Consider the following 17,490-nt stretch of genomic DNA (forward strand, 5'->3'; position numbering starts at 1 on the left):
AGCAAATAGCAAACGGAAGGGGTGGAGCTAGAAGCGTACGGCCGCTGTCGGTTGCTATGGATACCACTAGTTCTAATGGTGGGCTGGCCGTTAACTTCTCTCTGTGTCCTTAAATTTTCTGCCTCATGTTGCATTAGGACACAAGCTGCGAGTTTAGGAAAACCAAAGCGTCGAACCTGGCAAGGACTGGCGAAACCAACTGAGAGTACAGTAGAAGGGCCGGGAGAAGAGGCAGTTTGTCTGCTGAAGGCGCCGCTCCTGCGGAGGCTCCTGGAGAGCTCCGGTGAGCCGGAGCCGCTTTTCCTGCCTCTACCCTTCGCGGGGCAGAAGCAGCTGGATCCACTCCTCTGCCCTTGCCCAGGTTGCGGGTCCTTCGGAGAACGGTGGCTTCACGCGCAGCATCCCCAAGGCTCAGCTTTTGTGGCTATGTTAGAATGATTCGGGGCACTGAAATCTACTTTTTAAAAAAATTTTTTTCTGTGAACCTTGGAGCTTGATATAAATATCTAGTGACGAATTGTACAAGATATTAGGTACTGAAAGTCCCACCTCCTCACCAGTACCAAAATAAATAAATTAAAAAGTAAAATCTGCCCGGTGCGAAGGGGGACATACCTGTAACCTCAGCGACTCGGGAGGCCGAGGCAGGAAAATTGCAGGTTCTAGATCCTCAGCAATTTAGCAACACCCTGTCTCAAAAAGGGCTGGGATATAGCTCAAAGATGAAGCGCCTCTGGGTTTAATCCCCAGTTCAAAAAAAAAAAATCAGACCGGTAAGTAAGCAATTTGTCGTATTATTTTGCCCTGAGGACGGGAAAGGGAAGGACCTCTTTCTGTCTTTCTTCCCCAAGCCCTCACACACAACCTTTTCATTCTCAACTTTACATATCTAATGTTATTGTCAGGTCTAAGACCCTGGTCTGTAACTCAGATTCTTTTCCAAAATTTATTCAAATGTGTGACTGACTTTGAGATGAATTTAACCTAACAATAAAGTAGCTAGTATAGTGTGGCTGGAGTAGAGCATTTGTGAGAAGAAATAATAAGAATACAAAAAAAATTTAAATGTAGTAATGATAGGAACTTGGGGTACAGCTCAGTGATACAGTATTTTGCCTAGAATACACAAAACCCTGGGTTTGATGTCCAGCAACAAACAAACACGATTTAAATGTAAGAATTATGTGAGTTTGATTTAGAGTTAATTTTTAAAAATCATTTTATGGGGCTGGGTTGTAGCTCAGTGGTAGAGCTCTTGCCTAGCATGTGTGAGGCTCTGGGTTTGATTCTCAGCTCCGCATATAAATAAGTAAAATAAAAGTCCATTGACAACTAAAAAAAAATAAAAATCATTTTATGCTCAAAATCTTATTTATTCTAGACTTTTCCCAGAAATATTTAAATTCCAGGAAACTCCTTATCATTGCTGAAGAACCTTTGAGGGACACCCTTGATTTATAGCATTATTAGAAGTAACATCTGAACAATGATTCCATTGCCAGTAGAACTTGAAAACAGTGAAGACACTAATATTAGATTGCCACCAGAAAGATTAAGTTAGATATAGGTTAGGGAAACAGGTTCTTTTGAAGGATGGATTAACATTGTGTCAAAACAAAATGAACATATAAAAGCATTTAATATAAGGAAACACAGAATCTCAATGATTTCTCAGGAGAATGACTGGAGGTTGGAAGAGGAAGAGGAAATCTTATTTTATTCCCTTCTATGTATTCAAATATTTTGGCCTAGCAATCAGACTTTTAGAAACCTATCCAAAAGTATGTTCACACTATTGCTCAAAAAAAAAAAAAATGTAAACAAGGATATTTATTTCACCATTATTTTACTAGCAAAAGTATTTTAGAAACAATATCAAATGCTCAACATTCTTAACCAGTATATATATTTGCATAGACTTAGAAAAAAGTATGGAAAGCTAATCATCAAAACTTACCCCTGGGAAAGAAATTAGAAGATCAGAGGAGAAGAAAGAGCCTTATCTTTTTTTTACAATATATTTCAATACTGCTTAAATTGTTTTACAGTATATATTAACTGTTAGTACATTAAAAGTTCCTTTTTAATAATAAAATGTTCTTTTTTAATATTGTAGTTTTGAATTGGTGTCTTGGGAAACATCATTTATATTTCAAAGCAGTATTTCTCAGTCTGGTTTCCAGGTCACAGGAATCAAAACCACCTGGAGCTGACTTCTAGGCCCATATTTGTCTATGGAAAAGATGTATTTATGTGGGATCTGGGAATCGAAGTTTAATAAGCAGACTAGAAGACTCATATGAATCCTAAAATTTGAGAAGTAAAGACCTAAAGAATGAGATAACCAAGATGTTTCTGAGGCATGCTTGCTTAGACAGATACAAACTAAGAAATAATGATGCCTTACACTTTTGTATTGAGCTTTGGACTTTCAAAACTTTTTATAAGAACTGGGGCTGTAGCTCAGTAGCGGAGCGCTTGCCTAGCACATGTGAGGCACTGGGTTCAATCCTTAGCACCACATTTAAAAAAATAAATAAGATAAAGGCATGCTGTCCATCTAAAACTACAAAAAATATTTTAAACATTTAATATTTATTTTCAAATTATTGTAATTTTAATTGACAAAATTGTATTTATGAGTTACTGTATGATATTTTGATATATGTATCATTTTGGAATAATCAAATCTAGCTAATTACATTTATCACCTCACATGCTCATCATCTTTTTTTGTGGTAAGAACATTTAACTTAATCCCTTAGCAATTATGAACTACACATTATTACTAGTTATAATAACCACGCTGTGCAATGGATCACAAAAATGTATTCCTACTCTGTCATTGAACCTGGCACCCTTTGTCCAACATCCCTCTCCATCCCCGCACCCCTCAGGCTTTGTTGACCACCATGTCCCTTCTGAGTTTAACATTTTAAAATACTATCTATATGTGAGCATTCAGTATTTGTCTTTATGTACCTGTCTATTCCATTTAGCATGATATATTTCAGCTAATCCATGTTGTTCCACATGACATAGTTAATTCTTTCTTTACAGCACAGTGATATCCTATTGTATGTGTTTGTGTGTATCATATTTTCTTTATACAAATATCTATTGATGGACACAAATTGTGTTTTAATAATTCACTTTCTCCCAAAATAATCAGAATAGCTATTGCTTCGATTTTAGAAAATGATTAAAGCACTTGAAGCAACTTTCCTGAGATGCTCTTTGTTATATAATACCTAGTTTCCTGTCCTTGGTATACTTTTTAGGAATTTTTTTTTTTTTTAAAGAGAGAGTGAGAGAGGAGAGAGAGAGAGAGAATTTTTAATATTTATTTTTTAGTTCTCGGCGGACACAACATCTTTGTTGGTATGTGGTGCTGAGGATCGAACCCGGGCCGCACGCATGCCAGGCGAGCGCGCTACCGCTTGAGCCACATCCCCAGCCCTCCTTGGTATACTTTTAAAGAAAGGATTGCTTTCTCCCTGAGTTCTTACTGAAAGGCCAAGGTTCATCGTCCGAGATTAAAATGCACACACACAGATAGCAGTGACAAAGATGAAGCAGCTTATTGCAAACTGCTGCTAGCTTATATAGAAAGTGAGAGTCAGTTATCTTAAACCAGGAAGCTCCCGGGGCCAATCATAGTAAAGGTCAGGTCATCACCTACGGTGCACGCACATCCACCCTGCATAAGATTCATGGGGGGCACAAGCTGTCCACAATCACGGAAGACGGGAGGACCAATTAGAAAATTTTCAAAACAACTTGTTATCCACCCACTGGCAACTTGCCCACCGCCATGTTGCATTAGGGGCCAAGGCCCGGGGAGTTCTAGCTGTCCACTGGCAATTTGTCCACCGCCATGTTTGAAAGGCCCAGGGAGTTCTCAGGGAGACTCCCGACACTTACCATGGCATGGCTGTTAAAAAAAAAAAAAAAAAAAAAGGTTTGTTTACAAAATCAGTCAGCTGGCCAGATTTGGCCTGTGGGTCATAATTTGCTGACTCTGTATTAGAAAATTTCTACCACTATTATTAAAAATACTTTATTTCTCATAGAGAATATTCTTATTCTAAAGAAATGTATGTTGAATTATTTGGTGGTGAAGTGTCATGATGTCTTTAATTCATTTTCAAATGATTCAAATAAAAATATATGTAGGCCTAGAGGATAAGTAGTTTGAGCAAATGCAGCAAAGTGTTAACAATTGTTGAATTTAGGTGGAGGGTATACAGGTGTTCATTGTTCTAGTCAACTTTCTAAGTTTGAAAATCATCATACTAAAATGGAAATGTGTATGCTTTGAGAAAAGAGTTTGCCATTTGGATGTTATTACTTCTGGATTTTAGCCCATAGCATTTCAGAGTATTTTTGAAAAATACCAACAGGTATAAGTACATAATTAATACAAATCTTTCCTTTACCAAAATTGTCCCACCCTATTTCTTAATACTCTGTAGGCACCTGCATTTATTGTGTTTTCTGGGTTTTACTTGCTGAGAAAAGTGACAGCCTGTATTCCTTGTTAGATCATATCAGTACTAAGTCATTATGGTTTGGATCTGAGGTGTCCCCTAAAACTTCTGTGTTAATGCAGGAGGTGCAATAAATAGATCATGAAAGCTGTAACCTAATCAGTTTGAAAGAACTATTTTGAATGGGTTGAATAATATCTCTAGCCAGGTGGGACATAGCTGGAAGAAATGGGTCACTGAACATGTTCCTGGGGAAGCATTCATCTTCTCTTTAGCCTCTTCCCCTTTCTGGCTGCCACACCTTTTGGCCATGATATTCTGCCTCACCTTGGGCCCAAAGCATCAGAGTCAGACAATCATGGACTGAACCTCTGAAACCATGAGCCAAAATTAACTTTTCCTTCTCTCAGTTGCTCTTCTCAGGTATTTTAGTCTCAGCAATGTAAAGCTGACTAACAGAGAGATTGGTACTGAGAGTAGGTAGAGTCATTGTTGTGACTAACCTGACTAGGTGGTTTAGAACCCTTCAGTACTGATTTGCAGGAGGAGTTTGGAAAACTTTGGAGATGGAGGCCGGAGAAGCCTTAGAATGTTATAAGCATAGCTAAATGGGTGATTTGAGTAGGAGCTCAGAAGACCAGAATGCCAACAGGAATTCAGACAGTAAGGACTGTGCTCATGAGGTTTCAGAGACAGAGGAGTCAACTGGAATTGGACTAGAAACCATTCATGTTACAACATAATGTTGCAAATAACTTGTCTATACTTCACCCATGTTCATGAGGCCAAATTTAAAGGTGATGGACTAATTAATCTGGCAGAGAAAATTCAAGGCAGCATAGCATTCAGGTGGTGGCATGAATATTGCTATTGGCTTTTAGACAGGTTTACTGTGAGAATTTGGAGCAGAAAGCAAAACAGGAAGATTCTGAAAGCCTGCAGTTTGGCCAGAAAAGTGCATGTAAACTTGGAGCCAAAGAAACTGTGATTGGGGCTGGGGATGTGGCTCAGGCGGTAGCGCGCTCGCCTGGCATGCGTGCGGCCCGGGTTCGATCCTCAGCACCACATACCAACAAAGATGTTGTGTCCGCCGAGAACTAAAAAATAAAATATTAAAAATTCTCTCTCTCTCTCTCCTCTCTCTCTCTCTCTTTCTCTCTCTCTCTCTCTCTCTAAAAAAAAAAAAAGAAACTGTGGTTAGTGAAGAGATTACCACTACTAAAAAGAAGTTAATACTTTGCACAGAGACAATGGTAAAGATGACTTTAGGGTATTCAGAAAATTTCAAGAACATTATGTATTGGATGTATAAAATTGCTTTTTATTTTTTTTTAGTACTGGATATTGAACTCAGGGGCAGTTTACCATCACAAGGTCAGGATATTATAATAATAATAATAATAATAACGTGTTTTAGAGACCATGGGACCTCTCAGCTTGCATGAGGGTCCTAGGAAGTTGTCTTATCATGACCAGATGCCCAGAAACTCCAAGGCCTCTGCAGCCGTGGTGTGAGGGATCCAGCTAGCTTGAGCTGGCAGCAGACCTTGGCTTCATTCACATGGTACTGCAGGACTGCAGGATGCTGCAGTTAGAGAGTCATGGAGGCTTCCAGCAAGATTTCAAAGGAAGACCTGGGAAATCAGACAAAATGTAGCAGGGTTGGAATCCCTGTAGGATGCCCCTGAGAGGGTGATACATAAAGCTGTAGGAATTAAGAAATGCCAGTGACATAGAACATCTGCTGAAGAAAGCTGCTGGCTGCAGACAAAATCTGGCTTAAAGAGGCCACATGGGCTGAAACCAGCAGGGTCAAGGTGGCAGGGCTACCAAAGCCCTCTGGAGATCACATCTTGTCACCGTGTCCCAATGCTAGACTTGAAATTACAGGATCAAATGTTTGCCCAACTGGGTTTGGTCTTGTTTTGGTTCTGTCCCTTCTTTTTATGCCCCTATTCCTCCCTTTTGAATGGAAATTTTTACTTGGTGTCATTATTTATTGGATGTATATAACTTGCACTAAGTTGCTGAGGCTTGCCTTGAACTTGCGCTCCTCATGCCTCAGCCTCCCAAGCTGCTGGGATTCCAAGCGTGCACACCGTGCCTAACTTCTTTTGACTTTTAAGGTGCTCACAGCAAAAAGAGTTTGCCTTGATCTCAGAGGAGAATTTGGCTTTGGACTTTTAAACGATGCTAGAACTGCTAAGATTATAGGGACTCTTGGAGCATTTTGCACTGTGAGATGGGTAGACTATTATGGTTTTGCTTTGAGGACCAGGACAGACTATTATGATTTGGCTATGAGGTGTTGCCCTGTTATAGTTTAGATATGAGCTATCCTCCAAAAGCTCATATATGAGACAGTATAGGAATTTTCAGAGTTATAATCAATGGATTAATCAACTGATACAGATGAACTGGGTGGTAACTGTAGGCAGGTAGGGTGTAGCTAAAGGAAGTAGGTAACTAGGGGTATGCCTTTGGGGTTTATTTTGTCCCTACTGAGCAGAGCTTGCCCTGTTTCCTGATTGCCATGTCCTGAGCTGCTTTCCTCTGCTGTACCCTTCCACCTCACCTCAAGTCCAAAGCTATGGAGACTGTGGACTAACCCTCTGAAAATCATGAGCCAAATCCTTCTTCCTCTTAAGTTGTTCTGGTCAGGTCATTTGGTCACAGGGATGCAAACGTAACTAAAACACTCCCCCCACCCCAAACTCCTGTATTAATGTAGGAGGAGAAATGATTAGATCACAAGAGCTGAAACCTAATCAGTCCATCCTAGTTTGAATGGACAAGCTAGGTGGTAACTATAGGCAGGTGGGGCATGCATGGAAGAAGTAGGTCATTGGGGGTGTGCCTTAAAAGGGTTCATCTCCCCTGGAACCTCCTTCCCCATCCCCTGCTTCCTGGCAGAGCAGAGCAGAGCAGTGTTCATCTACCACACCACTCTTCCCTGATGGTCTGCCTCACCTTGGGCTCAGAGCAATGAAGTTGCCTAACAATGGACTGAACCTCTGAAACCATGAACCAAAATAAACCTTTTCTTGTCCAGTATTTTGGTCACAGTGATCATAAAGCTGACTAACATACAAGTTCATCGGATAGTCATTAGTTCAGCACACTGGCTCTTATTGTGAAGCAGTTAAAATTGTCATATTCATTGACTATTACTTATTCAATATTCAGATTATTATGCAATATTCAATAATGATTTGAAACTCAATTTGTCTAACTCAATCTTCTTATTCTTACCAGTCCCCCTGGATATTAAACATACTCAAAAATATGTTGGTGAGAAGGAGGGACAATAAACCCAAGTGAAAAGTCTCTGGAAATTCAGTAGAATGTTAGTGACTTTCAACTGGGAGCAAGATAGAATTAAGATTACCTGTTCTACCCTTTTTTCCTATACAATAATAAAGAATCCAAAACCGTTCTCCGATAGACTTTTCTGTTCAGATTGGATGTACTTCAGACTCTGAAAGTTTTGCTTTCCAGATTTAGCAGGCTGCAAATCCTTTAGGACTAGATTAAAAGTAAGCCAAAGAATGCTTCCTCCCATCTTATTTTTTTTAGTTTGCCATTTTTTTTTATCCAAGGGAACATATGCTTTCTATGCCCTTGGCAAAAACACCACCACCACCCCCACACTTATACACAATTTCTTTATAATTTTATTTTGGAGGAGTAACATTTTTGATAGTAAAATGGTGTCTATAAAGATTGGTCTTTGAATTATCTTACATTTTATAGAGCAAATTTTTTAAAATTTAGTATGTTTCAAAGTATCTATAAAAGTAGGTTGTTTTATATATTATTTTCAATAATCTGACAAGTCTGCTATGTACTTTTATCCTCCATAAAGCTATGAAGCAGACCAAGACATTGATTTTTTTGCTTTTATGCCAGAATAATATCAATTTAGTATTGTAACACTGCATATCATGCTGCTCAGAATATGTAATTACTTAATGGAGAAATAGATAGCAAATGCAATTTTGTGATAAAATCAAAACACGGGTATGTGAAATAAAAATGATAAAAGGAGTCATTGGAGGTGAAAAGATATATGAGCATCTACCTTTGAGATCTAAAACAATAAAATATGCAGGTACCATCAGCCTTTAAAATCATGGTATTGGTTGTGATCAAGTATTACAAACTAGCATCTAATAAAACTAAAGGAAAAAGATAAGATGGGTAATTGTTGAGAAGGAGAGTGATCAGGAAGGGTAAGTACTGTGTATTAGTCTAGAGACTGGCATTGTAAGCAACAAAAACAAGCTCAGTTACACAGAAAAGCAATATATTTGCAGTTTAACAAACAAGCAACACCCATATTTGCATATAATACTCATGGCTACTTCTAGATTGATAAATAGAAAGACCAGTGAATCATGTGGAAAACAACATATTAACTTCCTTGTCTCACAATAAAATGTTCTTTCTTTGATAAGATAAAATCCAGAATGTAATGTCTGATAATGTGTGTGGGGGGTTTTATTTGTTTTTTTGTTTTTGTTTTTTAAAATGGGATCTTGCTTTGTTGCCCAGGCTTGTCTTGTACTTCTAGCTAAGTGATCCTCCCACCTCAGCCTCCAGAGTAGTTGGATTACAAATATGGGTCACCATGCCTGGTGAAGGATATGCATTTCTTAACAGAATGCCCACTAATGGTTGATGCTAGCAGAGGTATGATGGGTAGGAGAAGCAAATCTAATCGAGTGTCCATTACAGTAAAAATTGTCTGCTATCACCCCCAAAGTCCCCTTCTATCTTCCATGAGACCCTGCTAGATCCTATCAAAGTATGGTACCATTTCAGGGACTTAGAGTTGGCCACTCTTACTCTTGGTGGCAAATTGGGCACTCAGCCAGGTAAACCTTGATAAGGGGAGAAACATGGTATTGAGCCTGTGCCTGATTTTTATCCCAGTCCTCAGAACCATTTTATTCTTGATATCCTCAAAGCACTTATTGTTCACTATTCACCTGATCATAAAATGCTTCCTTTGAAGAAAATAGGAGATATCATGACTCAGCTGCCAAATTATCTATTATGGTTTAGATGTGGTGTCCCCCAGAAGCTCACGTGTGAGACAATGCAAGCAAGACAGTTCGGAGGAGAATGATTGGGTTGACCTAATCATTAGGTATAATCACTGAATTGATCTTAACCTAATCAGTGAATTAGTCCCTGATGGGATTGATTGAATGGTAGCTAGAGGTAGGTGGGATGTGGCTAGAGGAAGTGGTCTATTGGGGGGGTGTGTGGAATGGGGTATATATTTTGTATCTGGAGAGTGGAGTTTCTCTCTCTCTGCTTTCTGATCATCATGTGAGCTGTTTCCCTCCGCCATACTTTTCCACCATTATGTTCTACCTTACCTTGAACCCCAAGGAATGGAGCCTGTTGTCTACGGATTGAGACTTCTGAAACTGTGAGCCCCAAAATAAACTCTTCCTCCACTACAATTGTTCTGTGTGGGTCTTTCAGTCGTAGCAGCAGAAGCTGATGAAAACATTATCCCAAAGGAAAAGTGAGATACCCCATGTACCTCCTAAAAAATAATTGATGGGGGGAAAGAGAGACTTAAATGGGCTCAGTAAGTCCTGATTTAGCATGAAAGTCTTAGGATTTAGAAAATTTCAAGTTACATACTTAAATTTAATATGTGTGTTATCAAACCTCTTTTTGGGAATAATGGACTTTAAAATTTTTTTTTCACTAAATAAAATTAAGTGTGACTATTTTTTTTTAAGCTTCCTCAGAAGGAGGGGTCTGCTGTGCACTGAACTATGCCCCTGTCCCATCCATATGTTGAAGCCCTAACCCTCAATGTGACTGTACCTGGAGACAGGGTCTTTTAGAAAACAACTAAGGTTAAATGAGATCACAAGTGTGGGTCCCTAAACCAACACAACAGTGGCCTTATAGGAGGTGAAGCTTAGGACACAGACATGCACATTAGGAAAATGAGGTGAAGATATATGAAGAGTATAGCTATCCAAGGGGCCTTGGAAGAAACCAGCGCTGCTGACACCTTGATTTTGTACTTCTTAGCTCTAGAACTATGATGAAATATATGTCTGTCATTTAAGCCACCCAGTCTATGGTGTTTTGTCATAGCAGCCCCAGACAACTAATATAGATTGTAATACAACCTACAGAATAATGTAAGACTTCATGAGTGTTTGCTGATATAAATAGTAGTAAAAAAAAAAAAAAAAAAGAAAAGTTTCCTCATAGTACAATGCCATCTAATAAACATAGAAGGAATAATATAATTAGAAAATCACTGTTTGATAACCATCATAGCAATAATTGATCCAAGCAAGAAACAATGTGTGTTAAGAGTAGCAGATAACTTGATGAGAAACAGAATATTTACATAGCCGAATAATCGCTTCCCATAAATTGCAAAGGGTAAAATAGTGATACCACGGTGGAGAAACCTGGCAGATGCCACCTTACCTAACTCAACAAAGTTAACATTCCCAATAATGAGAAGAACTGCATCCTGTGCTTCGACGAGAACACACAAGACATTGCAGCCCAGCAAACAATCACAAGGAAATCAAACCAATCCAAATTGAAGAATATTCTACAATAAATGGCCTGTCCTATTAAAAAAAAAAAAAGTCATAGTCCTGAAAGTCAAAGCAATACTGGGGGAACTACTTCAGATTAAACCAAACTAAAGAGAGGCAGGATGGTAAGTGTAGTCCTGGGATGGGACAATTAACACAAGCTGAAATCGGAGGGGAGATTAAATAGTCTGGTGTTAAACTTCCTTGTGGTAACTGCCCTGGAGTTATGTAAGAATAACACCGCCATCGCACACTGAATCTACCAATCAATAGCCGCTGACCACGGCCGCCTCCTCCCCTCCCTGGCTATTTAGGGATGATTCAGACGATCCCTCCCAGCGGTTCGCCCTAGCCCCCAGTCAGCATCCCTATCCTGCTTCGGGGGCTTTTTCTTTCTGTCTATATCACACCCTCCACCTGTCCCTCATCTGGACCCTCAATTCTACGTATCCCTACTGTCTTCTGCTTCCTTGCGCTCCAGATCTCTGGCGCTCTGAACTCCCCGGGCTCCTTTCACCTGCGCCCAGCTCTCTTGCCCCTTCCGGTGCGCACCCCTTACCCAGCGCCTAGCCGTGCGCCTGCGCTCTGAGCCTGTGGGCTACGGAGTTGGTGGAACTTCTGCTACTTCTGTTGCGTTGAGAACGGAATCTAGGTTCCAGGAGCGACGCCCGCACAGGGCTGGGACAGGTGGTTACGCTAGCCGCGATGGGCTGCTCCAGCAGCGCCCTCAACAAGGCGGGAGACAACAGCAAGTTCAGCAGCGGTGAGCTGGGGCCCCCGGCCACACCCCAACCTGGGTCGCTTTCCCCCCGGAGTTCCAAAAGATGCATCTGAGCACAGCCCACCCAGCAGGGGGCGAGCTCGGTCCTGGAGGGTGAGAGCGAGTACCTAAGTCAAGCGCTGCGCCTTCTCTTCCAACACCCCAAAATCTGAACCAGCGACTGCGACCCAGGGCTCAGCGGTTTGGGGGCGCTCCGCTGTCCATGCAGTGTCACTCGCAGGGCTAATGGCCCGGCGCAGGCTTATCCTGTCAGTTGATGTGATTGCGAGGTACTAGTGTCAAATCCCTACGGAGGTTACTACATTCCCTTAAACACATGAGAAATGATCATGGGGACTTCCCCGTGAGAGTTTTAGCATCCGAGATGGCATAGGACGCAGAGAATATGGAACGGCATTCATTCCATCAAATAAGTTCCTCCCGCACTTTTGAAGAGGTCAGATACTTTCCCCTATCCTTGGCCTCTGTATTTCTTGAGAAATAGATATGTAATAAAAGGTGTCATCACTGAATCTTATAAAGAAAATTCAATGAGTCTATTTCGAGAGTCTACTATATAATAAGTAGCGCAGTGTTTGGCTGGATGCTGGAGATACCAGTGACCCTATGTATGGAGAGCAAGAAGGGAAGAGATAAACACAAGAGACAAGCGATGAGATAGTTTCTGACAGGGATAAGCACTATGAAAAGAATTAAAGCACATCAATGAACCAGAGAATGACTTCAGTTCTTGGATTTTGAATGGTCACCATTTCGGACAAAGCTTTGAATGTTATGCTAGTTTACAATCTTCAAGACTAACTTAAGTTGTCATTTTCACTTAACACTTAATGTTTCACTTAAAAAGGTCTTCTGTTAGCACCTTGAGTTATTGCAACAGCAGAAGCGCCTTCCTGTTTGATTTTGTGGTAGAGAGCACAGGATTATCATGAGTGCTGTTTAAAAGCTCAGCCACCATGTCCTAGTCAGAAATACATTGTACTGCTGTTATTTTCATGGTGTGTAATAATTTGTATTTCTAGTTTTAGTAGATGACAGAAAGCAATCAGCAGGTAAGAAGAAGGCAAAAAAAAAAAAAAAATCAAAAGCGTTTCTGAGAGTGATTCCAAATCCCTTCTCACTGAAAACACTAAAGCACAGAAAGCCCATTCCTAATGCATAGTGCTTGCTAACTGTTCTCTTAAAGAGGCCAGCACCCCCGTGCCCCAAAGTGCCCTAAAGAGGCTAATCAAGGAAAAATGACTTAGATGTTTCATGTTTTATTTTATGAAATCAGGTAGATTTTTGCATTCTGTTGCATAATAATCCTTATTGGTTTCAGTATTTTAAAAAACTGAAACAAAGTGATACAGGCGTGATTAGAGGAATATGTTAATATTATACTGGCTTCTCTTACCTTCTACCAAGCCTAAGATATATCCTGGTAGTAGTATCTTGGTTTAAAAGTAGAGCATTGGGCTGGGCATATAGCTCAATGATGGAGTGCAGACACAGTATGTGCAAGGTCCTGGATTTACTCTTCAACATGGAGAAAACCAAATCATTATAAAATTTTTAATTTTTTTAAATTGTAGATGGACACAATACCTTTATTTTATTTATTTATTTTTATGTGGTGCTGAGAGTTGAACCCAGTGCCTCATACATGTGAGGCAAGCACTCTGCCACTAAGCCACCATCCCAGTCCTCATTATAAATTTTTAAACTTAAAAAAAAGTATATTTCAGGGAACGTAACTCTTGGGGAGGGGGTTTAATTAGTGGGATGGGGTTTTTAATCCTCTCATTTAAAAAATATCACTAGCATTAATAACCATTCACATGAGTTACACTCTCATATTTTATTCTTGCTTTCGTTGCTGTTCTTAGTTTTCATGGTTGTTCTGAAAAAAAATATTCAAACACTTGACAACCAGTTTTAGTGTATAGAAAATGAATAATATGCTGCATAAATTGTTCAACACATATTTAATCAATCAACAGGTGTATTGCATCTGATCCTCTTTCAGACAATACTCTCTTGTAATTGGATACTATTGTATGTTTAGCAGCACTTCAACTCCATGATCTTGGAGGTCTGATAAATAATTCATTCCTGTTTAAAACTTCTTTAAATCCAAGGTACAAACCCAAGCCTGTCCACGCTGGGTGTGGTGGTGCATTCCTGTAATCCCAGGGGCTTGGGAGTCTGAAGCCGGGGGATCACAAGTTTCAGGCCAGACTCAGCAACCTAGTGAGACCTTGTCTCAAAAAAAAAAAAAAAATTAAAAGGGCTGTGGATATAGCTCAGTGGTGAAATGCTGGATTCAACCCCCATTCCCTAAAATGAAAAATCAATACAACAGTCCAAGTTTCATCAAATATCCTATACATGCATTTGTTCACTGTACCACCAATGCCTAGCAATGCTAGCCACATAATAAATCCTCAGTAATTATTTGCTGAATGAATTAGTTCATTTAATCCTTATATCAGTTATATGGCCAAGTATTATTTCAATTTTACAGGTAAGGAATAAATAATTTATCACAAGTCACAGGGCTCCTAAGAGTCAGATCTGAGCTTTGAACCAGTTTGTGTTAGCTAGATTTAAATCTGGTTTTCCCTCATATCATTCTGGGTCCCCATTAAGGTATATATATATGGTCACCCACCATGGAAATTCTAAAAGAAATATAATAAAGAGTATTTATTCTAATCCCTAAATAAGATATTTACTATTTAGGTGTTATGCAAATAAGATATATAATATTTAAACACATAACATATTTATATATTATATATAAATAAAATACATATACAAATATAATACATAAATACACATTAATGTATTAATTTATAATAGTAATATGTACACATAGTACATATAATATTATTATACAATATTAATATTGTTAATATGTAAATATTTTATCATTTTTTGTAGTTTCCATAGTGGGTAGACCACATATCTAATGGGGATTCAGTGATTTGAGACATATGACATAAGATAAATATAATATATATTATAACAAGAAAAACATTAAAATTCTTAAATAAGAGTTGGTAAAATATGAGGTTTACATTTGCTTCCAAATTTAAACTAGGAATAGTTGGGGGACATTGAACTTTAGTGATATTTCAAGCAGAATGTATATATAGATGTAAAGAAACTTCCAGTGCCTTCATGAAAGACAGATACTCTTCATTCCATAAGAGATTTTTAAAAATTTACACTAGCAAACTTAAAACTCTATGGGTTAACTAAAATACATGAACTATCCTGTATACTGGATTTTAGTTGATATGTCCTGCCTTACTGAATTTTCTATAAGAAATTTCTAGCTTAAAAGTGTTGTACATGATGCAATAGAATCATTAATAATTTAGGTTCTCTCTTGGATCTCTTCTATCTCTAAAATCTTGTGATATTAAAATCAAAAGGTACTTATTTTCTAGGCTCCAATTTAAGTCAGCAGCTACTTGTTAGGTAGCCCTTAGGTAACATAGGAAGAATCTATTCTAATGACATGTGGAAGTTTGCTTTGACCTACCAGACACTGAGCCCCTCCTCCTCCCCCCAATTTCTTAACTCTAAAGCCCAGGTATGTTGGGGTGGGGGGGAACAGAGGTGGAGATTGGCCTCTGGTTGTAAAGAATTATCTAATGCTACTCAGAGTGAAGAACCATGCCTGGGAACTTAGATTTTGACTAAGTTCTAGAAGGTCTGAAGAAAGAGGAATTTCTTTCCAAAAGGAAAATTAGATTGAATCTGAACACAAAGGTTATATTGACTCCACAGACTTTAATGTCACCTGGGGTCTATAGACCTTTGCCTCGGATCCCTTCTTCACTTCACTAGCCCCTGATAACATTAATAATGCTCCATTGTTTCCTAATATAAATGCCCTCCCTTTCTGGTAGGACTTTACATTTTAAGCACCAAAGTAGATAGAGTAAATAGATGGTAATTATTGGCAAATTCATTGCTAGGTTAATGTGTACACTTCCACCGATAGCTGTACTCGTTTCTTTGTTTTAACCTGAACTTTCACTAGATGCTTGGGTCTCTGCTGCCTAGGCACTCGCAGGAGGCTTGAATTTCACAGTTAATTGAATTGTTCTTTGTACCTCGGGCACACCTTCCGGCTTCAAACTATATCTTCACATGGAGACATTGCAGTCCTAACCAAACATTTTCCCTTTATAGTTGAAGAACAAACATCATTAATATTAAAATCAATTTGTATAGGCTTTTCTTGTATACGGGAATACATAAATAGGATTTTTCAAATACTATAAGTCTCCAGAACAAGTCTTAAGTGCTTGGTATGTCTTTGTGGGAGGCCTGGCTATGGCATACAGTAAATAAAAACAGAATATAGGGCTGGGGATGTGGCTCAAGTGGTAGCACGCTCGCCTGGCATTCGTGTGGCCCGGGTTCGATCCTCGGCACCACATACAAACAAAGATGTTGTGTCTGAAGAAAACTAAACAATAAATATTAAAAAATTCTCTCTCTCTCTCTCAAAAAAATATAAATAAAGGTATTTTGTCCATTTACAACTTAAATATATTAAAAAATATTTAAAAATAAATAAAAACAGAATATAAGAACTGGTTCAAAAATGTGAAAATATTTGAAAAAGTCATGCAGTGAAGAGTACATCTCCCACTCCATTTCCACTATCTGGTTAGTCCCAATCACATTAGTTTGGGTTTTCATTTCTTTCTTTTTTCTTTTTTTTTTTTTTTTTTGGTGGCGGGGGGTATTTTCTTTTAAAGTTTCTATATGAATTAGAAATATTATTTCTTTCCCTCTCTCATTTATATTTAAAAATGTATTATACTCACTGTTCTTCATCTTGATTCTTACCTAACAAGATGAAGACTTTTGGGCTGGGATTGTGGCTCAGCAGTAGTGTGCTTGCCTAGCAGGGGCGGGACCTGGGTTTGATCCTCAGTACCACATAAAAATAAAGGCATTGTGTTGTGTCCATCTACACCTAAAAAATAAATATTAAAAAAAAGATGAAGACATTTTCACATTTATATATTAAGAACTTATTTCTCCTTTCCTACACCTACAAAAATAATCTGTTGTGCGATTTGTTTAACCAGTCCCCTACTGAGGGACTTTGGATTTGTTTCCAGTCTTTTCCTGTTACAACAATGTTACAGTGAGTTCCTTTGTGAATACATCATTTTGAATGTGTACAATTATATCTCCAGGGAGATTTCCCAGAAAAGCATTACTAGGTCAGAGTAGTATTACTAGACATCAACAATTTTGATAGAAACAGCCAAAATGCATTCTGTAAGAGTTGTGCCAGTTTATACCTTCATCAACAATAAAATAAATCTTTTTCAAAAAATCGAAAACTTTCAGCCAAGCATAGTGTAGCATACCTATAATTCCAGCTACTGTGGAAACTGAGGCAGGAGGATCAGAAATTGGAGGCCAGTCTTGGCAACTTAGCAAGACCCTGTCTCAAAATAAAAAAAATAAAATGGGCTGGGGATATAGCTTAGTGATGGAGCACTCCTGGGTTTAATCCCTAGTACCACAGAAAAGGAAGAAAGAAAAGACAAACCTTGGGGCTGGGATTGTGGCTCAGCGGTAGAGTACTTGCCTAGCATAGGCGGGACCT

At 38.8% G+C, this 17,490-nt stretch overlaps 1 protein-coding gene across 5 annotated transcripts in view; it reads right to left on the reverse strand.

Annotated features, from left to right (window-relative positions):
• Positions 1–6,036: 6,036 nt before the first annotated feature.
• RIDA (reactive intermediate imine deaminase A) overlaps positions 6,037–17,490 on the reverse strand; it is a 45,699-nt gene continuing 34,245 nt past the window's right edge. The window contains exons 7-8 of one of the 5 annotated variants that reach the window (XM_081266821.1): positions 16,716–16,845; positions 6,037–6,124 (exon numbers count right to left, since the gene is read on the reverse strand). In XM_081266821.1, coding sequence (XP_081122947.1) covers positions 6,082–6,124; positions 16,716–16,845 — 173 coding nt within the window. In that variant the 3' untranslated portion in view covers positions 6,037–6,081. Of the gene's footprint in view, positions 6,125–13,863; positions 14,106–15,976; positions 16,042–16,715; positions 16,846–17,299; positions 17,326–17,490 lie in introns of those variants that run through there. The other 4 variants (XM_081266822.1, XM_081266823.1, XM_081266820.1 and 1 more) reach the window with 4 other exon arrangements.

The sequence above is a fragment of the Spermophilus citellus genome, assembly GCF_964194105.1.
Source record: "Spermophilus citellus genome assembly, chromosome: 14".
Taxonomy (NCBI): Eukaryota; Metazoa; Chordata; class Mammalia; order Rodentia; family Sciuridae; genus Spermophilus; species Spermophilus citellus.